This window comes from Cynocephalus volans, chromosome 8 (genome assembly GCF_027409185.1).
Source record: "Cynocephalus volans isolate mCynVol1 chromosome 8, mCynVol1.pri, whole genome shotgun sequence".
NCBI classification, from domain to species: Eukaryota; Metazoa; Chordata; class Mammalia; order Dermoptera; family Cynocephalidae; genus Cynocephalus; species Cynocephalus volans.
Genome location: NC_084467.1, coordinates 125,340,920 through 125,367,535, shown reverse-complemented (window position 1 = coordinate 125,367,535; position 26,616 = coordinate 125,340,920). Strand labels below are relative to the sequence as shown.

General features: G+C 42.6%; 1 protein-coding gene across 1 annotated transcript in view; it reads right to left on the bottom strand.

The window, feature by feature from the left end:
- Positions 1-394: 394 nt before the first annotated feature.
- TBX19 (T-box transcription factor 19) overlaps positions 395-26,616 on the bottom strand; it is a 30,170-nt gene continuing 3,948 nt past the window's right edge. The window contains exons 2-8 of the mRNA XM_063106950.1: positions 21,891-22,155; positions 20,360-20,494; positions 17,120-17,181; positions 15,663-15,724; positions 7,105-7,293; positions 3,850-3,985; positions 395-689 (exon numbers count right to left, since the gene is read on the bottom strand). Of these exons, the coding sequence (XP_062963020.1) occupies positions 395-689; positions 3,850-3,985; positions 7,105-7,293; positions 15,663-15,724; positions 17,120-17,181; positions 20,360-20,494; positions 21,891-22,155 (1,144 nt within the window). The remainder of the gene's footprint in view (positions 690-3,849; positions 3,986-7,104; positions 7,294-15,662; positions 15,725-17,119; positions 17,182-20,359; positions 20,495-21,890; positions 22,156-26,616) is intronic.

Below are 26,616 nucleotides of genomic sequence, written 5' to 3'. Positions count from 1 at the left end.
CAAAGCTAGAAGCAGTGGCCTTAGCTAGGTAACCTTTGAGCTCACATAACAGATTTGCACCACCTCCATAGAAGAGGAAGCGAAGCTTTCCAGAACCATTTCTGAGTAGGGGTAGGGCACAAGGAAGGTGCTCAATGAACTATCACCTTAGCATGGCAAGGATAAGCTGCAGAGGAAATAGGAGTGCAAAAGAGGATGCTGGAGAGATGCCAGGGACGTAATTAGCATCATCCAAGCGACACCATCTCCCAGCAGGACTTCTGCTTGACCCACCCTGCCCTCTAGCCCCTGGGAGGGAGACCCTGCAGTCTGACTCACCGGAATCAGTAGATGGGGTTTCTAAGCACTCTACACACAGAAGGTTCTCTGCTGGTGGAGGAGCCTCAGACCCTGCCTAACTCTCCAGTGAGGAAGGAGAATGGTGCCCACCCCCACCTGGACCACCCCAGCCCGAGAAGGGATGCGAGGCCACCGCTGTCCAGGTGGACACAGCAATGCTGGTCAGCGACGGCTCCCCGAGAACCTCCACACCAGCCGAAGCGGGGGCTTGAGTGCAGAGCACAGAGGGGGGTGAAGTCACAGCCGGGTTCCCAAGGAGAAACGCTCCTGGGGTGCTGGCATGCACCTCTGGGCCTGGTCCGGCGGGGCCCCCGCCACCATTGCTGATGGTCCACAGGCACGGATAGGGGCTGCAGAGACAGAGAGAGAGAAAGGGGATGTTTGATGACACTATGAAGGAGTGCCACCTGACAAGCACGTACACAGTGCTGAGAAGGGTCAGGAGAGGGCTCTGACTACAGCTTCATTCCTATCTTGACACAGATTGGCCTTGTTTCTACAGAAAAGCCAAGAGGAGGAGTGAGGTACAGTTGAATGAGGATAAGATTGGGTGTCCTGAGACCCGGATTCTGGTGCTGGCCCCGCCAGTAACAAGTCATTCGATTTTGAACACAGCATTCCATTTATCTGGGCCTTCTTTGCAGCTTATGTAAAATGGAGAGGGCAGTGAAAGGAAGATACCAGAACTGTATGATCTGTGAGTATCATCTCTCTCTAGCCAGGCTACACTGTGTAGCCTGTGGTGTGATAACCAGGCTACACTGCTGTCCGAAGACCTGGGTTTGAATCCCGGCTCTATCGCTTATTAGCTCTGTGAGCTCCACAAAGTACTTACCATCTCTGACTCTCAGCTAACTCATCTTCAGTATTTCGAGTGATAATTTTACATATCTTCCAGAGACTGTTATGAGGATTAAATAAGAAGATGACTACATGGCACTCAGTAAATGGTGGTGGTTTTAATTAATTCTTCCATTCCTGGTCTCCACCTGTCAGCTCTGGTCCCTGGCAGAAAGGCTGGGGAGTTGGACCACTTTCCTTGCCTTCTCCAGTTCTACAGCACTGGTTCGCAAACTTGGTTGCACACTGGGATCACCTAGTGAGTTTTAAAAAATGATACTGATGCCTGGGTCCCACACCCCAGAGATTCTGATTTAAGTGGTCTGGCATGCAGCCTGGGTATCAGGATTTTTTAAAGCTTCTCAGTTTATTGTAATGTGCAGCAAACTTGCACCTTCATATAAAAGTTGGGTCCATATGATTGCAATTAGAACAACTGGAATAAACGCCAATGTTTTGAGCCTTTAGTAGCACTATGTTCTGAGTTTTGAGTTTCTGCATTGACTGATACTGCATTGCTTGATAACTGGCTCATTATCCAATGAGGGTACTGAACACATTTGTTTTTCTCTAACAAAATCTTTATGGAGTCAGGAATGGGTTAAACATGCTAACAAGGAAGCCAGAGGTAGCAATACCACCCTCCAGCCTGTGCCATATTTCAGATACTTGGACCACATGAAACCTGCAGAAGCCCATCCTGGGGGCTCTCTCTGAACCAGCTCAGCTTGCCAGGATTCTGGCCCCGATCTTCAGAAGAGGCTCTTCTGCAATAACCCTTAGAGACCCTTTCTGATGCCTTCTGGGCTGGTGAGAAAACCATGGGCTCAGAGTTACACTATTAACTGTGTGACCTTCAGGAAATTTGTAACGCCTCTGAGCTTTAGTTTCTTCATCAGTAAAATAGGAATTTTAATACATGCCTTGCAGATGTCTTTAGTACTATGGATGACTTACATAAAGTATATAGCACAGAACTTGGCACATGACTATTTAATATCTTCAGGGACCCTCATCTTCATTCTCTTTCTCACTTCCCACCACCACCAAATCAATGCTTTTCCCTTGGATCCTTCAAGGCAGCACCGTCCAACAGAAATAAAATGTGAGCCACAAATCCCAGCCATGTGTGTAAGTTTAAATTTTCTAGTAGACACATTTAGAAAAATAAAAAAATGAACTTATTGTTAATAATATTTTAAGTAACTGAAAATATTCAGAATATTATCATTTCAACATGCATTTGATGTAAAAAAAACAAAAAAAGCATTACTGAGATTTTTTTTTCTTTGTTTAATACTAAGGCTTCAAAATCCTGTGTGTATATTATACTTAAAATACATCTCGACTTGGACTAACTGCATTTCGGTGTTCAATAGCCATGGGTGACTAGTGTCTGCTGCGTTGGACAGCACAGCTCTAGACTCTTGTGGGCCACAGTAACATCAGCAGCACCTGGGAGCTTGTTAGAAATGCTGAATCTCGGGCCGGCCCATGGCTCACTCGGGAGAGTACGGTGCTGATAACACCAAGGCCCCGGGTTCGGATCCCATATACGGATGGCTGGTTCGCTCACTGGCTGAGCGTGGTGCTCACAACACCAAGTCAAGGGTTAAGATCCCCTTACCGGTCATCTTTAAAAAAAAAAAAAAGAAAAGAAATGCAGAATCTCAGGCCCCAACCCAGACCTGCCAAGCAGATTCTGCATTTTAACAACATCCCCAAAAGGGATTCTAATACATACTAAAGTGTGAAAAGCACTGCTGTAGACCAAAAGCCATCACATTCTCCTAACTTTTTCTAGACTTACGTATCACAAGGTTTCTGATGTCTCCCCAAGTCCTATTTTTTAATTTTGAATCCCTTTTGGACTCTCTCAAAATTCTGCCTATCCATAACAAACGCAATAGCTGACATTTACACAGAATGCTGCCGCCTTTAATGCATTTTAATGCATTTTCACATTTTGATGCTCACTGTAACTCTACACAGTAGCTCATATTATTTCCGTGTTATAGATAAGAAAGCTGAAGCTCAGTAAGGTTAAGAAAATTGCCCAAAGTCACAGTCAAGAGAGATAGAACTAGGATTCGAACCCACATCGGTCAGACTCCAAGGTGCCTTCTCTTTCCACTCCACCACACTGATTGCCAGAAGTCAGAACTGAATGCAGGTCTCCAGTGTGAGAATTATACCAGGGCCTTACATGCTACACTTTGCCCTGTTACCAGGGTCATGAGCCAGGCACCTGCAACCTGTTCCCCTTTTAGGACGGGTGGCTTATAAGCATATGGACAGTTAAGGGTCTTGATTTCTCAGTGTATATCGACACTTTCCCCCTTCAGTTCCCCTACAGTCAGTATCTATTTGCTACCACCACAGTTTAAAGTATTTCTGACTGGTTCAAGACAAATGACCCCAGGCCGTAATGTCTTTTCTCTTTTAAATACAAAATGCCAAAGCTACAAACAAAGGAGTGTATGACTGAACAGGTGCTTTCCCACCACCCCTTCTCCAGTTACCAAAAGTCCATCATGTTGTCACCTTCACTTCCTAGCAGCTTAGAAATCAGGACAAAAGCTTAAACTATGCCACACGAGAAAAACAATGGGCCCAGTGCTAAGTAAACCCCCAAGACCACAATGAGCAAGTTGCTGGTGTTGGTCTTACCTAGGCCCTGGATTGATCGGTCCGTTGGTGTGGGGTACAGACAGGATGCTGGCATGGGGTGTGGAGGATAGGGACGTCCAGCTGTCAGGTCCCGACAAAACTTGCAGATTATTGCTTGTGCTTTCTATCAAATTCACTTTGGGGAAATAACAACAATTCAATTGACGGAGCATGCAGAACACATGAAGACGGTGACCAGTGATGTTATCCCAGGGCAAAATCTAGCCATGGCTTGTGCTACAGCTGCCAATAGTTTGTTAATAGTTGCCGAGGGAAACAGAGAAGACTAAGGAACTTAGGTCTATTGAACATCAACCCCACGCCAGGTGCTGTTCATAGTTTAATCTTCATGACAACTTCCCATCTCCATTTTATAGATTGGGCTCAGAGAGGTAGGACAGTCTGCCCTCTGTGACATAGCTGTCAACTGATTTCCCCATGTTCACTCCCCTCTAAGAACGGACCAGAGCAGCATCCCCACAAGCTAAGCCTATGGACCACCAGTGCCCCAGATGACATTTCTGAGGTCCAGGACTTTATTCTTCTCAGCAATCCCCAAGTAGACTTAAATATCTCAAGAATAGTGTCTTCTCACAGAAAGAAAAAAGCTGTTTGATCTCACTTGTATGTGGAATCTGAGAAAGTTGAATACATAGAAGCAGAGAGTAGAACAGTGGTTACCAGGGGTGGGGAGGTAAGAAAATAAGGAGATGTTCATCAAAGCCTACAAAGTTGCATTTATACAGTAAGAGTAAGTCTAGAGATCTAAGATACAGCATGCGGACTATAGTTTAAAAAATACTGTATTGCATACTGGGAATTAGCTAAGAGAGCAGATTTTAGGTACTCTCACCATTAAAAAAAAAAAAAAGGTAACTGTGTGGTGGAGATGGATATGTTAATTTACTTGACTATAGTAATTATTTCACTATGTTTGTATATATATCAAAATATCATGTTATACACCTTAAATACATTCATATACAATTTTTACGAAGGAAAAAAGAATAGTGTCTTCTACTTCTTTGAATCTTTTTTGCATAAATAGTGTATATATAAGAGAAAGGAAGAGGAAAAGGGGAAGGGAAAAGGAGAGAGAGGAGGAAGATTCCAGTATATATCCCTAGTGCTACGGGTTTTTTGTTCCCCAAAGTTCATGTGTTGGAAACTTAATCCTCAATGCAATAGTGTTAAGAAGTGTGACATTTAAGAGGTGATTAGGCCATGAGGACTCTGCCCTAATGAATGGATTAAGGCCATTATGGTAGGAGTGGGTTTCTTAGAAAAGAGTGAGTTTGTCCCCTTCTCTCTCTCTCTCTCTCTCTCACTCTCTCTCTGCCCCCTCCTTCCTTCCTTCTCTGCTCTCTCTTACCCATGTGATGCCTTCTGCCATGTTATGATGCAGCAAGAAGGCCCTCACCAGATACTGGCACCTTGACCTTGGACTTCCCAACCTCCAAAACTGTGAAGAAATAAATTTCTATTCTTTATAAATTACCCAGTCTCAAGCATTCTGTTGTGGCAGCACAAATCAGACTACAACACCTGGCCATGTCACTCATTTTTATGATCTGTCCCTTGCAACCTCTTCAGCCTTAGCATTTGCATCTTCCATCTGTCCCCCATCCCTCTACACCCTGTTCCAAGTCTGCTCCCTGGGGCAATCTGGCTCTTTCACCCTTCTGTGTCTTTGCTCTCTGCTTGGAATGCTCTGTACCTCTGCCTGTGTTACATGTCATTCATCCCCCCACCTCCCCCATCCACTCCTACCTCTCTCTTTTTCTACTTATCTTTCAAGGCTCAATTTAAATGTTAACCCCTCTGGGCAGAACTTCGCTGCCCTACCAGGCAGATCTAGCTGTTCTTTTTCTTTAATTCCCATGGCACCTTGGCTTGTGTGTTTTATAGAATGTTTCTCAAATTTTAATGTGCACATGAATCACCTGGGGATCTTGTTAAAATGCACTCTGTCTGATTCAGGAGTAGAACCTAGGAGTCTATATTTCTAACAAGTTCCCAGGTGATGCTGCAGGTCTGAGGACCACATCAGAGCACTCACTACATTGTATTATGATTATTTAGGTATTTGTTAAGCTCTGAGCTTCTCCAGGGAAGAAGCTGAGTCTTACCCGCCTTCCTATCCCTACTACCTTGAAGAACCTGGGGCACAGCAGGTGGTCAGAAGATGTGATTTGTGTGTTGACCACAGGAAGGAACCAAAAGGTAGAGGGGGACACTGCTCGATTTCTGATATCATTAACCTACATATTCTCCCCTCCTGCCAGCCGCTGTTGAGTTGCCAAAAGTAGCAGGCTATGGGGCACAGGGATAGGTAGGTGGGGACCAGGAAAGCCTCTGCAAATGCAGAGCTCAGGGTGTCACTGAGGAAGAAAGGAGGCTAGAATCTAAACACTCTCCACCATCTCTCATGCCATAAACTTTACTTATTTGTTTTATTCCAGGTCAGTCTCTGCATATTAGAACAGAATCTCCACCAGGGAGGGGGATTTGTTCATTTTGTTCATGTGTCTGAAACAAGCCTGGCACACAGACAGCCCTCAAGAAATATTTGTTACATGAAGAATTGAATGAAAAAATAACCTTTGTTTTCATTTCTCCCTTCTTTCTCCAAATCTAATAACCAGGCGAGGTCTAGGCATACACAGGCCAAGGTAGACAAAGCAGCAGTCAATGAGAAAAAAGCACACAAGCAATAGCATCAACTTAAAAACATAATCAGACTGCCAAAATTATTAAGGGGGGGTTGCATGCCTCCAACTGAATCAAACTGAGACCTGAACATATAGAGATCCAGCTCCCCAGAGCCCTTCCTAATAATTCTCCAAAACCATTTCCAGTACTCCCTGCATGAGCCATAAATGACACTGTGGAAAAGTGCCAGGCAAAGGCATGAACTGAGAGTCGACTTGACTTGGCTTTTGGAGATCAGCCGAAAACCGCTCAGTGCACCAGCGCCCTGGGATGAGGCCTCTCACACCGTTAGAAACCAGGAGACTGAGTGTTTTATGAAATAATTACAAAACGTTAGTACTGTTACTACTCGGTCATCAAATATTAGTATATAAAATAACAATAAAATAAAACGTAAAAATAGTAATACGCAATAGTATTATATATATGTAGTAAATGAAAAGGATTCCATCCTCAGATACTTCTTTATACTGTTTATCCATTTCTCCCCACTCCTCCCCCGCCAGACCACTCCCCAAGGGTTTAATCGGCAGAAGCACACACCTGAGGGAGAATGGTTTCTATGCATGTAGGCAGAAGGGTAGGGAGCCTGCCGGTGTCCTCGGAGGCCAGAATAGTGCTCGCAGCCGTGGTGGGTGTGGGGAGCAGGCAGAGGCAGAGGAGCTGCATATTGGTAATTGGTGTTTCCTGCTGTGCACACTCCATCTGGATTGGAAAAGATCCAGCCTCCCACTAGAATAGACAAGAGGAAGACACAGAGACTGAGTCTGTGAACTTCCACACCAACAATCAGGTGACCAGCTACTTTGCACAGCTATGGTTTCTGTGAATGACACAGCCTCCTGCCCATGTAGAGATGCCACCACCTCCGCTGCAACCCCACCTCCACCCCCCATCCCATGAGCGGGTAACTTGGCTTCTCCGGAGATGGACGACAGGTCCTATCAAAGTGTGGGAAAGCTCTTAAGGAGCACTGGAATATAGCTATACAAAATACAACCTGAATGCAGAAGTTAATAGAAATGCAAAAGTTAAGTTGCTTCTAACGTAAGTTTATGAAAATAAAAGTCAGGAGGCATTTGATGTATATGTAACTCACTGACCTATAGTTTCTAGAGAAAGCTTAATGTGGTTACATGGAAAAAGTGAAGGCGTCTGTATTATTGCCCAGTGGGAAGGTGGCTTTGGTTCTCTCTCCAAGCAAGAGGAAACACAAGAGAGGGAAAGAGGGAAAAAGAGAGGGAAAAAAAGAGGGGAAGAGGGAAAAAGAGAGGGAACTGGCCTAGCACTCCCTGACAGCAAGCATTCTGCAGAATATTTTAGAAGGCTGCAAAATATTTCATAGAAATTGGCTACTGAGAATTCTAAACAGAAGACTCTACTTAAGTGAGTTCAGGGGCAAAGACTGAGACTTAGTAACTCAGGCCCTGAAACAAGAAGCATGTCCTTCCCCAGAGCAGATCTCAGCTGAGAGATCCACAGATGGGGATTCAGCCAGCACCAGCGCGGTTCCTTAAGAACATTGACTCAGGATTGTCACCTGGGCTTTGGCAATGAGGAAACAGAGCTCGGTATTAGAGCCCACTATCTTCATTTAATACTTTTTAAGTATAAGTAAACAAGTTGTACAGAGTTCATACCACGAAGTGTGGGTTCAATCATTCCCAACAAATCCTTTTGTCATCTTAATTTTCCCATTGCTGTATAAATCTATGGCCCCACGGGTCCCTACCTGACTAAAAGAATCAAGACTCAGGTGTCCAGTGGGTAAAACCAGGCAAGTGGCCCCCAGGACCACTTAGTTTGCCACATGTAATGTACAAACATCAAAAAGTTTGTCAGAAGGTAGCAACATGTGACTTTGAAATGGTGTGGTTCTGCATGTGGCCCTAACCTACACAAAAAGGCTTTTTCTTCCAGGTCACTTTTTTTTTTTTTATGTTTTTTTATTTTATTTTGTCGATATACAATGTGGTTGATGATTGTGGCTCATTACCAAAACCTCCCTCCCTCCTCCCTCTCCTCTCTCCCACCCAACAATGTCCTTTCTGTTTGCTTCTCGTATCAACTTCAAGGAACTGTAGTTGTTTTTTGTTTTTTTTTTTAATTTTATTTTGTCAATATACATTGTGGCTGATTATTGTTGCCCATTACCAAAACCTCCCTCCCTCTGCCCCTCCCTCCCTCCCCCCCAACAACGTCCTTTCTGTTTGCTTGTCGTATCAACTTCAAGTAATTGTGGTTGTTATATCTTCTTCCCCCCCCCCCCGGTTTTGTGTGTGTGTGTGTGTGTGTGTGTGTGTGTGTGTGTGTGTGTGTGAATTATATATTAATTTTTAGCTCCCACCAATAAGTGAGAACATGTGGTATTTCTCTTTCTCTGCCTGACTTGTTTCACTTAATATAATTCTCTCAAGGTCTATCCATGTTGTTGCAAATGGCAGTATTTCATTCGTTTTTATAGCTGTGTAGTATTCCATTGTGTAGATGTACCAACTTTCCGTATCCACTCATCTGATGATGGACATTTGGACTGGTTCCAACTCTTGGCTATTGTAAAGAGTGCTGCAATAAACATTGGGGAACAGGTATACCTTCGACTTGATGATTTCCATCCCTCTGGGTATATTCGCAACAATGGGATAGCTGGGTCGTATGGTAGATCTATCTGCAATTGTTTGAGGAACCTCCATACCATTTTCCATAGAGGCTGCACCATTTTGCAGTCCCACCAACAATGTATGAGAGTTCCTTTTTCTCCACAACTATGCCAGCATTTATCGTTCATAGTCTTTTGGATTTTAGCCATCCTAACTGGGGTTATATGGTATCTCACTGTGGTTTTGATTTGCATTTCCCGGATGCTGAGTGATGTTGAGCAGTTTTTCATATGTCTGTTGGCCATTTGTATACCTTCCTTACAGAAATGCCTGCTTAGCTCTTTTGCCCATTTTTTAATTAGGTTGCTTGCTTTTTTCTTGTAAAGTTGTTTGAGTTCCTCATTTATTCTGTATATTAATCCTTTGTCAGATGTATATTTTGCAAATATTTTCTCCCACTCTGTTGGTTGTCTTTTAACTCTGTTAATTGTTTCTTTTGCTGTGCAGAAGCTTTTTAGTTTGATATAATCCCATTTGTTTATTTTTCCTTTGGTTGCCCGTGCTTTTGGGGTCGTATTCATGAAGTCTGTGTCCAGTCCTATTTGCTGAAGTGTTTCTCCTACGTTTTCTTTAAGAAGTTTTATTGTTTCAGGGTGTATATTTAAATCCTTAATCCATTTTGAGTTGATTTTAGTATACGGTGAGAGGTATGGATCTAGTTTCATTCTCCTGCATATGGATATCCAGTTATCCCAGCACCATTTGCTGAAGAGGCAGTCCCTTCTCCAGTGAATAGGCTTGGTGCCTTTGTCAAAGATCAGATGGCAGTAAGTGTGTGGGTTGATTTCTGGATTCTCTACACTGTTCCATTGATCAGTGTGTCTGTTTTTATGCCAGTACCATACTGTTTTGTTTATTATAGCTTTGTAGTATAGCTTAAAGTCAGGTAGTGTTATGCCTCCAGCTTTATTTTTTTTGCTCAGCATTGCTTTGGCTATGCGTGGTCTTTTATTGTTCCATATAAATGTCTGGATAGTTCTTTCCATTTCTGAGAAAAATGTCTTTGGAATTTTGATGGGGATTGCATTGAATTTGTATATCACTTTGCGTAGTATGGACATTTTCACTATGTTGATTCTTCCAATCCAAGAGCATGGGATATCTTTCCATCTTCTTGTATCCTCTCTAATTTCTCTCAGCAGTGGTTTGTAGTTCTCATTATAGAGATTTTTGACCTCCTTGGTTAACTCAATTCCTAAGTATTTTATTTTTTTGGTGGCTATTGTAAATGGGCAGGCTTTCTTGATTTCTCGTTCTGCATGTTCACTTTTGGAGAAAAGAAATGCTACTGATTTTTGCGTGTTGATTTTGTATCCTGCTACTGTGCTGAAATCATTTATCAATTCCAACAGTTTTTTTGTAGAGGTTTTAGGCTGTTCGATATATAGGATCATGTCATCTGCAAACAGGGACAGTTTGACTTCATCTTTTCCTATCTGGATGCCCTTTATTTCCTTCTCTTCTGATTGCTCTGGCTAGTACTTCCAACACTGTGTTGAATAGGAGTGGTGAGAGTGGGCATCCTTGTCTAGTTCCTGTTCTTAAAGGAAAAGCTTTCAGCTTTTCCCCATTCAGGATGATATTGGCAATGGGTTTGGCATATATGGCTTGAATTATGTTGAGATACTTTCCCTCTATACCTAACTTATAGAGGGTCTTTGTCATGAATGAGTGCTGAACTTTATCAAATGCTTTTTCAGCATCTATAGAGATGATCATATGGTCCTTGTGCTTCACTTTATTAATATGGTGTATCACATTTATTGATTTACGTATGTTGAACCAACCTTGCATCCCTGGGATGAATCCCACTTGATCGTGGTGAATAATTTTATGTATGTGTTGCTGTATTCTGTTTGCTAGTATTTTAGTGAGGATTTTTGCATCTATATTCATCAAGGATTTTGGCCTGTAGTTTTCTTTTTTGGTTATATCTTTACCTGGTTTTGGTATCAGGATGATGTTTGCTTCATGGAATGAGTTTGGGAGATTTGCGTCTGTTTCAATCTTTTGGAATAGTTTGTAAAGAATCGGTGTCAATTCCTCTTTGAATGTTTGGTAAAATTCTGCTGTGAATCCATCTGGTCCTGGACTTTTCTTTGTTGGGAGCCTTCTGATAACAGCTTCAATCTCCTTTATTGTTATTGGTCTGTTCAAATTTTCTACATCTTCATGGTTCAGTTTTGGGAGCTTGTGTGTGTGCAGAAATTTATCCAGTTCCTCCAGATTTTCAAATTTGTTGGCGTATAGTTGTTTATAGTAGTCTCGAATGATTCCTTGTATTTCAGATGAATCAGTTGTAATATCGCCTTTTTCATTTCTAACTTTTGTTATTTGAGTCTTCTCTCTTCTTTTTTTTGTTAGCCATGCTAATGGTTTGTCAATTTTATTTATCTTTTCAAAAAACCAACTTTTTGATTCGTTGATCTTTTGAATTGTTTTTTGGTTTTCAATTTCATTCAGTTCTGCTCTGATCTTAATGATTTCTTTCCGTCTGCTAACTTTAGGTTTGGATTGTTCTTGTTTTTCTAGTTCTTTAAGGTGAAGTGTTAGGTTGTTCACTTGCCATCTTTCCATTCTTCTGAGGTGAGCATTTAATGCAATAAATTTCCCCCTTAATACTGCTTTTGCAGTATCCCACAGGTTTTGGTATGATGTATCATTATTTTCATTAGTTTCAATAAATTTTTTGATTTCCTGCTTGATTTCTTCTTGGACCCATATGTCATTAAGTAGAATGCTGTTTAGTTTCCATGTGTTTGTATAGTTTCCAGAGTTTCGTTTGTTATTAATTTCTAGTTTTAATCCATTGTGGTCTGAGAAAATACATGGGATAATTCCAATTTTTTTTTAATTTGCTGAGACTTGATTTGTGACCTAATATGTGATCTATCCTGGAGAATGATCCATGTGCTGATGAGAAGAATGAATATTCTGAGGTTGTTGGATGGAATGTTCTGTAGATATCTGCCAATTCCAATTTGTCTAGAGTATTGTTTAGATCTTGTGTTTCTCTGCTGATTCTTTGCCTAGATGATCTGTCCAGTATTGACAGTGGGGTGTTCAGGTCCCCTGCTATTATGATATTAGTGTCTATTTCCTTCTTTAGGTCTAATAGAGATTGTTTTATAAATCTGGCTGCTCCAACATTGGGTGCGTACATATTTATGATTATTATGTCTTATTCATGGATCAGTCCTTTTATCATTAAGTAGTGTCCCTCATTGTCTCTTTTTATGGTTTTTAGTTTAAAGTCTATTTTGTCAGATATAAGAATAGCTACTCCAGCTCATTTTTCTTTTCTGTTTGCATGGTAAATCTTTTTCCATCCTTTCACTCTTAGTCTATGTGAGTCTTTATGGGTGAGGTGGGTCTCTTGAAGGCAGCATATAGTTGGGTCCTCCTTTTTAATCCAGTCAGCCAGTCTGTGTCTTTTGATTGCGGAATTTAAGCCTTTTACATTAAGAGTTGTTATTGAAAAGTCTTGATTTATTCCTAGCATTTTATTGGTTGTTTGGTTTTCTTAGGTGTCTTTTGTTCCTTGCTTTCTGATTTACTGTTTGTTTTGTGTGTTTTTTGGTTCCTTAGGTTGTAGATAGCATTTTTGTTTGTTTGTTTTCTCTCCATGAATGCCATTTTTATTATACTAGTGGGTTTTGATTTTTCTTGGGTTTTTATGGCAGTGGTAGTTATTTTTCAGGAACCAAACTGAGTACTCCCTTGAGAATTTCTTGTAAGGGTGGTCATGTGGTGTTGAACTCCCACAGTTTTTGTTTGTCTGAGAAATATACTATTTGCCCTTCATTTTGGAAGGATAGCCTTGCAGGGTAGAGTATTCTTGGCTGGCAATCTCTGTCTTTTAGTATTTTGAATATATCATCCCATTCCTTTCTAGCTTTTAGGGTTTGTGATGAAAAATCTGATGTTAATCTGATTGGGTCTCCCTTATAGGTGATTTGACACTTCTCTCTTCCACCTTTTAAGATTCTCTCTTTGTCTTTGAGTTTTGCCAATTTGACTATAACATGTCTTGGAGAAGACCTTTTTGGGGTTGAATACATTTGGAGATCGTTGAGCTTCCTGGATCTGAAGATCTGTGATTTTTCCTATACCTGGGAAGTTTTCTGCCACTATTTTGTTGAATATGTTTTCAATGCAATCTCCTTTTTCCTCCACTTCTGGAATACCCATGACTCGGATATTTGAGCGCTTGAGGTTGTCTGATATCTCTCTCAGATTTTCTTCAATGCCTTTGATTCTTTTTTCTTTTTTTTTTGTCTGCTTGTGTTATTTCAAACAGCCTATCTTCAAGTTCAGAGGTTCTCTCTTCAACTTCCACAAGCCTGCTGGTTAAACTCTCCGTTGTGTTTTTTATTTCGCTGAATAACTTCTTCAGTTCAGCAAGTTATGCTACATTTTTTTTCACGGCATTGATTTCCTCGTACATTTCCTCTTTCAGGTCCTGTATACTTTTCCTCGTTTCATCATGATGTATAGCTGAGTTTTCTTGCATCTCATTCAGTTCCCTTAGAATTATCACTCGAAATTCCTTGTCAGTCATTTCAAGGGCTTCTTGTTCTATAGGATCTAGAGCTTGAGAGTTATTATCCTTTGGTGGTGTACTTTCTTGATTTTTCATATTTCTGGTATCTTTTCTTTGATGTTTATTCATTGTGGCAGGGGGTTTCACAGTTCACAGGTTTGACAGTATTGACTGACTAAGATGTTGCTGTGGTTGCCAATTTGGTATGGCTACCTCCGTGACTGCTCAGTTGGCCACTAGTGCCTTGTGTGTGTGGTTGCCTCAGGTCTTGGGCCTCTCCGGGGAGCCACCTCTCTGGTCAGCTTGGACTCTGCCAGGCTGCTGGATCACTGGGCAGTACCACAGGGTGTATGGTCTCTGCTGAGCTTCCACCTCCCGTACAGGACTTCTCCCTGTTCTGTGTGCTCTGACCCGGACTGCTGGGATACACCAAGGCACCGCAGAGTGTGTGGTCTCTGCAGAGCTTCCCCTTCCCCTACAGGATGTCTCCCTGCTCTGTGTGTGCTAGGCCCGGCTTGGGATGGAGCCGGGTGGCAGTAGTGAAGCCTACCTGCTGCTGGATCACGTGGCAGCAGTCCCCCCCACAGGGTGTGTGGACTCTACGGAGCTTCTATCTCCCTTGCTGGATGTCTCTGTGCTCTGTATGCATTGGGCCAGGCTGCAGGATCGCGCGGCAGCAGTGTGGTCCCCGTGGAGTTCCTGCCTCCCCTGCCAGACGTCTCCCTTCTCTGAGCGCACTAGGCAGGGCTGGGAATGGAGCCGGGTGCCTGCAGTGAAGCCTCCCTGCTGGATCATGCAGTGGCGGCCCTACTGGGTGTGTGGTTTCTGACAAGTCTCCGCCTCCCTTGCCGGACATCTCCCCACTCTGTGCGTATGGGGCTGGGCTGGGAATGGAGCTGGGTGGCGGCGGTGAAGCCTATCTGCCGGATCGTGCGACGGCGGCCCCGCAGGGCATGTGGTCTCCACGGAGCTTCTGCCTCCCCCGCTGGACGTCTCCTCATTCCATATGCACTTGTTGTTATGTTTTTATAGTATAAATCAGTTGATTTGTGGGAGAGATTGATGCTAGCTAGGGACTGTCTATTCTGCCATCTTGACCGGAAGTCTCCAGGTCACTTTTAAAAGTGCCCTCTGAGAGCTGCTTCTCTCTATGGAGCTATCCTACTACTCCTAGCAAGGAAGACACATTAAGGTTTAGGGAAAGGAGGGAATAAAGAATTTCATAGCTGGAAAGCCGTAGAAGAGATCTTATAATGCAAATTAGAGAATGTCTCAGACACCAAGGTCAACTTTTCTACTCTGAGGTCACTGACCTTGGGTTACTGTTGCAGCTTCAGAGGACTCCCTCTACCACATTAGTACATAGAGAGGGTGGCACCCTGTTGGGAATATCACACACTACCTTTGGAATCCCAGGTATACTATTCCAACTCTCCCTACAGCCTTCAAGTCAACAAATGCAGACCCTTCCTCTTCCATGAGGCCACAGCCTGCCTGAGGCATTACAATGGTGACCACCTCCAAAATTAGCAATTACTAAGAACAGGGGAAATCAGAACAGAGAGAAGAGCAGAGAGTATGAAGATAGGATATAAGCCCAGAATGCCCTGCTAAGAGCTCTTAGTCTTACTGACATGAAAAGGAGAGTCTAAAAAAATTCATCATTTCCATTCTTATCTCCTGCCTAAGATTTGGTTAAGCCCCTTGAGCCTAGGAACCCTGGTTCTCTGGGAATTCTGTAAAGGTCATAAATCTGTCTTGAGTGGAAGAAATAACCTGTTTGGTCTTGATCTGGAATAGGCCTTAAGCTGTCAGGACAGGTAAAAAGCCTGAGTGTGGAGGGAGATCGTGCCTCTTAAAGCCCCATGCACCTCCCACCTGGTGTTCCCCCAACTCACAGTGAGAATAGGCCAAGTGCTGGCTCTCGGAGACAGCCTCTGGACCATCTTTTAGGTGATTTCTGAAAGAGTAACAAAAGTACACCATGGCTGTCCAGCTTATTATACAAGTCCAGCATAAAGCATACCTCAAATCTCTTTGAAGGGCAATCAATTTCTTGGAATAAGAAAGCCGAACACCTCTTTTCTCAAAGTTGCTATCCTTCCCCCATTCTCCTCCCTCCCGGGCACTCCATCTGCTTGCACAATTGCTCTTAGAGTTGCAATTTTACTGTTACCCCTGTTTGCCATATTTACAGCTATCCCTGTTTAGTTTGAGCTTACTGATTTGTAGCTAATGCTCCTGCCTGACAAAATTCAAGCAATAATAACAGCTAAAATTTAAATAACAGATAGCATCTCAGGGCACAATTACATAGGCAATATGCTAGATCCACCAACAACCCTCTGAGGGAAATATTACTAAACTTTTCTGATTTAGCAGATTAGAAAAGTGGATCTCAGGGAGGTAAAACTGACTTGCGCAAGATCAAACAGCCAGGAAATGACAGAGCTAGGACTTAAAGTCAGGATCTCTTACTCAAAGTCCTAAATTCTTTTTGTTATATCACAGTATACAGACAGAATATAGAATCTGCCGTCTCACATACCACTTTGTCCTTTAGATCTTTTGTTAACTGAAAAAGTTAATTATGTCTTGTACATCATCAAAATTAAATCAAATATTGAACAGGACAGGTTCCTGTGACACATCGTTATAAACATCTGTCCATTAATCTAGCGCCTTTATGGTGAAAAGGAAAGATTAGACAGTTACAAAACTTGTCAAAAAGATTTGAAACTCAGGCAATAAAACCTGAACACTTCAAAGGTATTCATACTTGTACTCTAGGACTTATTATAAAAGTCAGCAATAAGCACCATTATCTTTTTGTCCTAAGATTGAAAGGAAAGATACAGAGAGGGCAAGTCACCAGTCCAAAGTGGTAGAATCATAGCTCACACCCCAGAAGTCTCTGTGTTCTCTTCTTCTCTCACCTGAGAAATGTGAACCTCCCACCTTTACTCACCTTTCCTAGGCCAAGTGTAGTTTGCAAAAAAAAAAAGGCGACAACTTATTAAAACCACGCTACTCAGAGGTAATTGGGAGAAGGGCGGATTATAAATCTAAATCAATTTTTTAAAAATACGATTGTGCTACTTTCAAGAATCTATAGTAAAACAGAGCTGACAAAACATTGCCAGCTAACGGTCCTCCTGGACCCCTGTAATAAGGAACTAATAATTACGATTTTGTTGAATTTTGTTGATTTTGTTGACTATTGAATTGAATATTGAAAGCATATTTCTATCAAAGGTAATACAAATACTACTAGTCTAGTTACGTTTGAAATGATTATAAATTTCACATTTGCATAAGTCAATTCACAAGATGTTACTGAAATGTCTCTACTCACCGTTCCTTGGCATCCAAGAAGGCTTTGGCAAAAGGGTTGTACTTGATTTTGAGAGCTGTTATCTTGCATTTACAAAGACAAGAAGTGTTAGTGGAAGTGGAACACGCGTGGGCAGACAGAGCCCTTTGTCTTCACCTGTGAATTTCTGAAAAAGCAGTATAATTCTCTGTCTCTTTTTTTCTCCCTCTCCATGTTTCTTTGCTTACTCCTGCACTAATCACAATTGCACTGTCTCTGGCAAAGGACATTTTATCAAGGCATGCAGTGAAAATGAAAAATGCTGTGTAAAGTGAGAAAAGAAAGGTCAAAGCATTGGAAGGGAGCAAAGCCCTGGTGTGCTACACCTAGCGCTCATCTTTTATTCGTTCATTCATCCTTTTTTTCAGCTATCACTGAGCACCTATCCACGTCAGTTACATTTCTAGTGACGTGGGACACTGCGAAGAGTAGGACGAGTGTGATCCGCCTCTCTTGAAGAGTACGGTCTAGCATCAGATCCCTCATTCTTAAATAATCACTTACCCATTGGGCCATGTTAATGCAAAAACAAAGTATCCTCCCATCCACTGTCACTGTCTTTATCCCCCTTATCCTTACCTGATTCATTTCTCATCAGAGCCACCTGACATAGAGACAGAGCGAGAGAGACAGACAGAGATAGATAAACATTTGTTTTTCATCTGTCCCCACTGGGATGTAAGTGCTTTGAGGACAGGGTACTCGTCTGTTTTATTCATTGCAGAATCCCAGTGTCTAGAACAATATCCAGCATGTAGTAATGCCCAACAAATATTTGTTGAATAAATAAATATTGAAAAGAATATTTATGTCACTGAGGGCCTGAGACTCTTTGGTGGAAGAAAGAAAAGTAAAACAAAAACCCAACTCTTTCTGGCCCAGAACCTGTGGGAAGAAGTCATGAGAAAGAGGGAGGATAGGTGTGGAGTCAGGTGAGTACAACCTGGTCTTTCCCCTGGTTTAAACCTGTATAAATGAAGCTAGAGGTGGGCACAAGGGAGATTTTGGCCTTCCTCACCCCACCTCCATGCCCATGCACCTCTCTGGGTGCTTCTACATCAACGTGGCAGGGAAGCAATGCTGGCAGAGGGAGGGTCTGGGCTTGATTGCCATGGGGCGTGTTCAAGACCCAGTAGGAGCCAAGTCAGGCTGGGGAGCTCACTGGATGGGTCGGCACAGCCAGGTGTGGTTCAGAGAGAGCTGTCCAGCACCTGCAGCCAGGAAAATCTTCTGAGCATTTACCAAGCTGGCAGCCAAATGACAAGTTCCATCTGCCACCGACTAAGAGAGCAAGCAGCACACTAGCGGGCCGGGGACATTGCCTGGGACCAGAGGAGGCTGGGACATGGTCTCCAACTTCTCCCCACTCCCTAGAGTAGCAGAGGCCATGCCCTCCCCTCACAGACCCAGACACCATGCCAGGGAGAGAAGCAGGGCAGGGAGGGCTTGAGAAACGGGGCAAGTTTATCCCGGAAAGACCGACCACCACCTGGGGAACTGTTTAAACGATCAGATAGTTCATTTCTGTTCCCACTGGTCTGATGCAGGCGCTCTGCCAAGAGGCTGGATTACGGACAGAAAATAAATTACAGTTTCTCTGCACATCCTTGATATGAATTAAATCTGCGACGTAATCTCACCTGCAGGCACTAACACAGTAGTTTCCAAACCTGGATGGTCACTAGAATCCTCTAGGGAGGCTTTATATACTACAGATTCTGGGCACCATCCTTGAAGATTCTGACTCAGTTGGCTGGGTGGCAGCCCCAAATCCATCTTTTAAAGCTTCCAAATCGAGAAATACAGAGTAAAGGGACAACAAGACATCATTTTTTTTTAAACTATCAGATTGTCAAAGATGAAACAGGTTGATGATAGCCAGTGTGGATAATGGTGTGGGGACTATCAATGAAGATGCCCTTTCAGGAAGTCACTTCGGCAAGGCCTATCAAAATTCTAAACATACATTCCCCTTGACAGAACAGTTCCGTTTCTAGGTATTTACCCATGCAAGCCACCAATGACAGATCACCAGGATATTCACTGCAACATTGTTTATAATAGAAAATAAAACAGCTGGAAGCAACCTTAATGTCTGTCGGTGGGGAGCCGATTACATGAAATACGGTACATCCATACCACTGAATACTCTACAGGCATCAGGGAAAAGGAGATATGCCTGAATACAATTACATAGAAAGATATCCGTAATACACTGTCAAATTGAAAAAAAAATTGCAGATTAATATATACAATATGAGCCAATTTATACGGGTAAATCTGTATTCACATATATATTTATATATATGCAGAAAATATGTGGGAAAAACTCACTCTAAGCTCTTATTTGCAGTGTCCATGGGGAGTGGGATTCCAAGGCAAAAGAAAAACAGTACCTTTTTACCTTTTAGTTTTCATTTTTATTTTACATACTCCTGGACTATTAGTTTATTATGGATTTTTTTAAAATAAATACATATTACCTTTTAAATTTCTTTTAAAGTTTAATCAAAAAGAATCCTGGGCTGGCTGTTTAGCTGAGTTGGTTAGAGGGTGGTGCTGATAACACCAAGGTCCAGGGATCAATTCCTGTACTGGCCAGGCAGGCACACAAAAAAAAGAGAATCCAACCCTCTCCAGGGCTTCTGATGATCAGCAGGTATGGGAACCCCCAGAGTATGTGAATGCACCTAAATCAGCTCACAGAGAGGCCAGATTCTGACTACAAACTCTGACACCCTAATTGGCCCAGATTACTGGGCAACAAAAGATCTCACTGTGCTCAGATATTAAAAATGAACAAACAGGACAGACAGCATAATAAAACCCAAAGCGGGGTACACATTTGGATCAACTCCCACAGACTTCCCACTAGAACAAGATAGAGTAGTCCCCAGCAGCCCCTGCCCAGCAGTACCCACCCTGGACACACCAAGCTCTGTGCAAGCCAAGGGCGCGTCAGGGCCCCAAAACAAAGACTCCTGAGTCCCCACAGATGCACAACTGTGCTTTACTGGCACCAGGAGAGACACTCTGGTGGGCCTTTAGCAAACAGTCACGAGGGAGAGGCAAGCAGCTGCCCCATCATTAAACTTCATGTCTGCTGAGTATATCTGAATCCTGCAAAACCTGCTTTCATCCAAGCTTAGTCCTGGCAATCAGAGGAACACCCTCCCTGTCCTGTCATGCTCTCCCAGGTGACACTTACACACACACACTTACCTCCTCATTCTGATAGGCAGTCACAGCTATAAACTGGGTTTCAGGGAAGGAGCAGTTCATTACCATTCGGTGGGCACCCCCAACACGCACTATGTGAACCTGGGGCTCATATTTATGCAGAGAATTCAACATTATCTGTTGAGGGGGGAGGAGGAGAGAAAGAGAAGAAAAGCAAAGCCGCGTATCGCAGGTGACAGACGCGCGGCACGTTTGGTTAGTCCCGAGCTCAGCACCCACCCTGGTTAGGGACACACACCTCAAATCTTAGGTCACCTGAGCTGCCACCACATCTTGGGAACAGGTGGAATGTTTTCAGAGGTTCCCGGGGAACACAACACTGAAGCTTATAGGAGTGCAGTGTGGGTTGCCAGAGAGGAGTCGTTCTTAAATGTTCAGTTTTCTGCCAAAATCCTGGCTTCCTTTTTTTTCCTTCCCCCATTTTCAGCACAACAATGTGGATTTCAATCCAATAAAACATTTTGGTTTTTTTTCATATGAGGAATCCTAATAACTCAAAATACTGACCATGGCTGCATTTACCAGTGACTAAAGAGTAATGAAATCTAACATCTGATGACACATCATCCATTCTTTATGATTCAAATAAAGGGTTATTGAACGTCTCGTGTGAAATCTGGCAGGCAATAACTATTTACTTTTCCATTTCCTGTTTTAATAAGGAACGGGACCCTTCTGAGTATCACAAAAACTCAAGTGGCATTGCCTCCACCTCAAAGAACATGGATTTCTATACTTCCCACCAGCTGAGCACTGAGCAGAGAAGGGCCACAAAGACTGAGGGCAAGTGGCCGACCAAAGCCCAGTATGTGGGGTAGGGCAGAAAATCAAGACCTTTTTCTCCCAGCTGTGTCTCTAACCCCCAAAAAGAGTCTATATTTTATAAAGTAACTAACAATCTCATATAATAGACCAGTATCCACAATCCTACCACAGAAAATGAGAGGGAAAAAAAGCCCCCAAATCTTGTTTACTCTAATTGGAGACTTCAAATAAAACCTTTTTTATTTAAGATTTGTTTGGATTACTTTTTTTTCTGAAAAACCAAAGCAGATTCAATATTCTACTGATAATTATCATAATGCCCAAGTGCGAGTAGTAATTATTTCATTTAGGAGAGGCTGTTTATTAAGGTATTTGTCTATTGCCAACATGCCACTTACACCAAAAAGGGGAGAGGGAAAAACAAAACCTTGGTACCCACAAACATCTCCCTGCCAGGGCTGGGTAAAAAGCACCGCACACAAGACAAAACTATGAAAGGAGCCCTGATGATTAAGTAAACTACCGCAGCCCCCACCCTCTCTCTCTAAACATCAGGAAGTCCATTAAAAACTGAAAGCACCAATTAAGAGCTGTTTATTCCTGTTTACATTTGGACTCTAGGGAATAATTGGCTTCTGTGGGAGAAGAGGCTGCTAAGGACACCTCTAATTGCCTAAATGCACCCTTGATATTTCTTGATTGGTGTTGAGGGGAGGCTGGGGCGGGTGGCCAGGCAGCCCGCTCGTACCTGCCCACCTCCATTGAGTTTGTTGGTCAACTTCACTTTGCTGAAGGATATGGGAGCTTTCATCCAGTGGGCCCCAAAGTTGGGGGAGTCCGGGTGGATGTAGACGCAGCTGTGGCTGGAGACCTCAGGCTTGCCCGCAGGCACCCACTCTCCATTGACGTACTTCCAGCGGTGACTATCCGTTGGGACAAAGTCCAGCAGAAGGGAGTACATGGCATTGGGGTCCAGCCCCATGATGCTAATCTTTAGGACAGGAAACATTCGTCTGAAAGAAAAGGCAGAAATTTAGCCACAGGAGGGATGTTAGAGGATCTCCCTACCTTGTCCAGAGGTCTCTCACCTCTAAGGAGATCGTCTATGGAATGCCCTGGGTGGGAGGCCATATAAACAGGGACTAAGTCCACAGCCCCAATTCCACCAGAGCCTCTTTTTATAAATGCATTTGATATTGAGGTTTTACTTTAAAACATTGAGTTCCATTTTGAAGTCTGAAAACCACTGATCTAGTCATTTGAGAGAGAAGGAACCAGAAGCCCAAGGTATAGAATCATATGCCACATTCTTACAGAGAGCTTTCTTCGAAGATTTCCCCCTGGTATACTAGTGCCACAAACCAACCCTTCCCAGTCTCACAAAGAACACTTTTCCCAAGTAATCATTCATTTAAATCATTGCATTTATAGCAAAAACATGGTTACCTGGTAAAATAAGTGGTGGGAACTCTTGACAGTACAAAGTTAGCCTCATTCCTGTTCTCCAGGACTTCTCAGAGCCTTTAATATACTAATGCACAGCAGGAACGTTTGAGAAGAAGGTATGGGATTGTGCACATCCTAAACTTACAGGACAGTGGAAATATCTTTTCAACGAGTATTTTGTGGGAATTTGCGTTCAAGAAATATACTTTGAGATATGCAGATATAGACTCATGGGTCCTTCTTCCACCCTCTAGAACATACCAACAAGTTTACTCCCATAAATATCTGAAGAAGCTATCCAAATTACCGGATGCTAATTCTAAAACATTTTAATCACCCCAGAAAGAAATCCCATAGCCAGAAGAAGTCACTCTCCATTCTACCTAGACATCTTATCTCCAGAAAGAAAAGCAGAGGAAAGTGGTTCCTGCCAGCCAGGCAGGAGAGAGGCAGAGTGATTGTCCTTTGTGCTCCAGCTTCCAAAGTCACTGCCTAAGGTCAGATTCTAGAACAGAAGCAGGGCTGGGCCAGTGGAAGGGCTTGGATATAATGGCAATATAACCAGTACTTAACAGATCACTTATTAGGTGCCAGGCATTGGAATACGCACTTTTCACTGAGTTCTTGCAACTTTATGAGGCTGTCGTGATACATTAAGAGAGAAAATTTATTTCATTACCCCAAAAAGAAATCCTGTACCCCATAGCCATCATCACCTCCTAACCCCTAATCTACTTTCTGTCTCTATAGATTTACTCGTTCTGGACATTTCATATTCAAGAGAATCATATAACATCTGGTCTTTTGTGTCTGGCTCCTTTCACTTAACATAATATTTTTAAGGTTTGTCCACGTTCTAGCATATATCAGTACTTCATTCCTTTTTATTGCCAAATAACATTCTACTGTATGTTAATTCCAATGTGTGTTTATCCATTCATCAGTTGACGGACATTTGGATTTTTCCACCTTTTGGCTGTTATGAATAATGCAGTAATGAACATTTGTGCACACACGTGTATGTGGAACTATATTTTCATTTTCCTGCGTATATACCTAGGAGTGGAATTGCTGGGTTATGCAGTAACTCTGCATTCACCGGATCAGGAGCTGCCAGGCTGTTTTCCGCAGTGACTGCATCATTCTGCATTCCCACCAGCACTGTATGAGGGCTCCCTTTTCTCCACATCCTCACCAACCCTCGTCACTGCCACCTTTTCTATTACAGCCATCCTAGTGAGTGCGAAGGTGCATCTCTCTGCAGTCTTGATATGCAATTCTCTGAGGGCAGTGTCACCTGCAAGGAGTGGAAGGAACATCTGAATTTTCCCTTCAGCTTGCCTCTCCACTCTGGCCCTCTCTCTGTTTCTCAACAGACCAGGCTTATTCGAATCTCGGGCCATTGTCCTTCCTTTGCCTGTAAGTGCACCTCCTCTGGCATTTTGCATGACTCATTTCTCCTCATTATCTAGGTCTTAGCTCAAACGTCACTCCCCTGACCTACCTCAGGCTTGTTCAGATCCGGCTGAAGTGGCTCTCGGCTAAAGTGGCTCCTTGTCCTTTAGTCTCCCTCTGTGACATCACCCGTCTTTGTTCTTTCATGGCACTCTTGCAATCTAAAATTACCTTATACATTAAAAACAATAACAACCTGAATCCCCACCTAGGACAGTTCCTGGCATAGAGCAGACACTCCAAAATCACTTAAATGAGTAAATACATCTCCAATTAGGCATTAAGATTTGGGAAAACATTGAGGGGGCTTTTCCTTTCATTGTAGCCTAACCATATCAACTTTCTAGAAGTCTCAAAAAGGAGACAAGACTTTAAAAAAAAAAAAAAAGTGTGGTGAATGTGATAAAAGAGAAGGCAGGGGGGGCAGAGTAAAAAGGAGCATGCACTTGTGCCTCCTGAGCCTCAGTTTCTCCATCCATAAAATGGGCATAACAACATTAACCTCCCCCGTGGTAAAGACTTAAATGAGATATAACATACGTTAGGTCCTGGGTGCAGAGTAAAACTCGGTACATGATAACTAATGTCATTAGAAAAACTATCTTGCATTTTATCATTTTATAAATCGTAAGTCAGACCTGTGAGAAACTTCCTCATGTTTCAAATCGTGAAGACAACAGCCAGGCTGCCAGGCGTGAGGAATTGCACCATTACTCTGGCAGGTTACTGTACAGGGAACATATGTTTTAGGAGCTTTCTTTTTTTACTTTTACACGTACTACATATTCTTACCGAGTATGTACCTTTAAACTTTAATGTGTGAAATGACAGTTATACAAGTTGCTCTTGTATTTTCTTTAGAATCAAATAAAATGAAGTTAAATAAACTTTAGCACTTCAGAAAAAAACCACTAGACTGGAATACAGAGAACATCCCCCTGAATACCTCATATAAACAAGACAGACTCCTGCCTGTCAAAATAAACCTATATGATCCCCAGGATCATTTCTGATACCCACTTTTATGATTCTTTACAAATGGCATTTGTGATTTCAGGGGCCTCCTGTTTCCTACACTTGTCCAATACTATTAAAATAATTGAAAACACCAAAATATAATGTAAAGGGGAATAGTTTAATCTGATATCGAGAGAAAAATCCTTCTATTAAAGAAAGAATAAATGAAAATGCTACAGGAAGATTTGACATTCCCCAGGCAGCCTCCCCAGGGAAGGCTCATCATTTAAGTTAACATGAAAGTACAATCATCTCATTAAGGGAGGGGAGTAATGAGCTGCGTAATGCAATTCTCAGCCAAGACCTGCATGTGGGATGCATCATCTGATGCACTTTTTTCTCCTAGAAATTTTATTTAATTCATATACTTGTCCTATTTAAATTTATTTTCTCTCTTTTAACACACCAAGACAGCCTCGCCATTTGGGATAATGAAAATGTTCTAAAATTAACTGTGGGGATGGATGCACAACTCTGTGAATATACTAAAAACCATTGAACTGTACACTTCAAATGGATGAATTGCGTGGTACGTGAACCATATCACAAGAAAGCTGTTAGTAAGACAAATAAAGAAGCCACAATGGCCTACCTACTAGAAGGAAGACATATCCGGAAAACAGTGCAATGGTTAATTGTTTTATTTTCTTTAATACTTCATCTACCAAGAGCTTTATACGTATTTTTGCTTTTTTTTACTACTTGAATGAACTAAGAGAGGCCGTGTATTTTCTAATCCCCATTATGCCAATGAGGAATAAATAAAAGTCAGTCAACTTGCCAAAGGCCTTATGACTGGGACTAGAACTCACCCTGGTCCAAGCCAAGCTCAGCTCCTCACCTCATGTCCCCCTTCTTCTCTTGCCTCACAATGACAAGGACACATTACCTAGAGGTACGTCATCTGTTTACCTGTGGTCCCCACTAAGGGGCGGGCTTTGTTTTCAGGGATGAACTGCACTTCTAATCAAATGGGTTTTTTCCTCAACATTCCCCAAAGTGTGGAAAGAGAAACCCAAGAGTCTTTGAGGAGCTAAGAAATGTGTAAATAAGTCTCCAGCTCACAGCATCGTAACGTCACGTCCTCCACCCTTGAAGAGAAAGTATCTTCAGAGAGAGAGACAGAGAGGGCAGCAAAGAAGAAAAGGGGGCAGGGTGAACAAGCACTTTCCGCAAAACCAGGCTTGAAGAACCGCAGGTGCTGGCTTTGCTGCAAACACTGTTTTGCTTCTGCTGTGAGGCTGGCTTTCCAGTTTTTATTTCAACGGTGGGGAGTCTTGAGAGCCAGCACTGCTGGAGGAGGCTACGAGGAGTGAGGTTCGCAGGAAGATAGGGGGTGGAGATGAGGCGGATTTCATAGGCAGGGGAACAGCAGTGACGGTTAAAAGCAAAATTCAGGAAGTTTAGGTCATAAACACTTTCCTCCATCTCCCCTCAGAACCATAATATTCATTAAATACTCCTCAGAGCTTTCAGAATTGAGTGTATGTGTGTTGTGCGTGTGTGTTGTGTGTTCGTGACATGCATGGCACGTGGATGTTGACACTTAGGTGAAG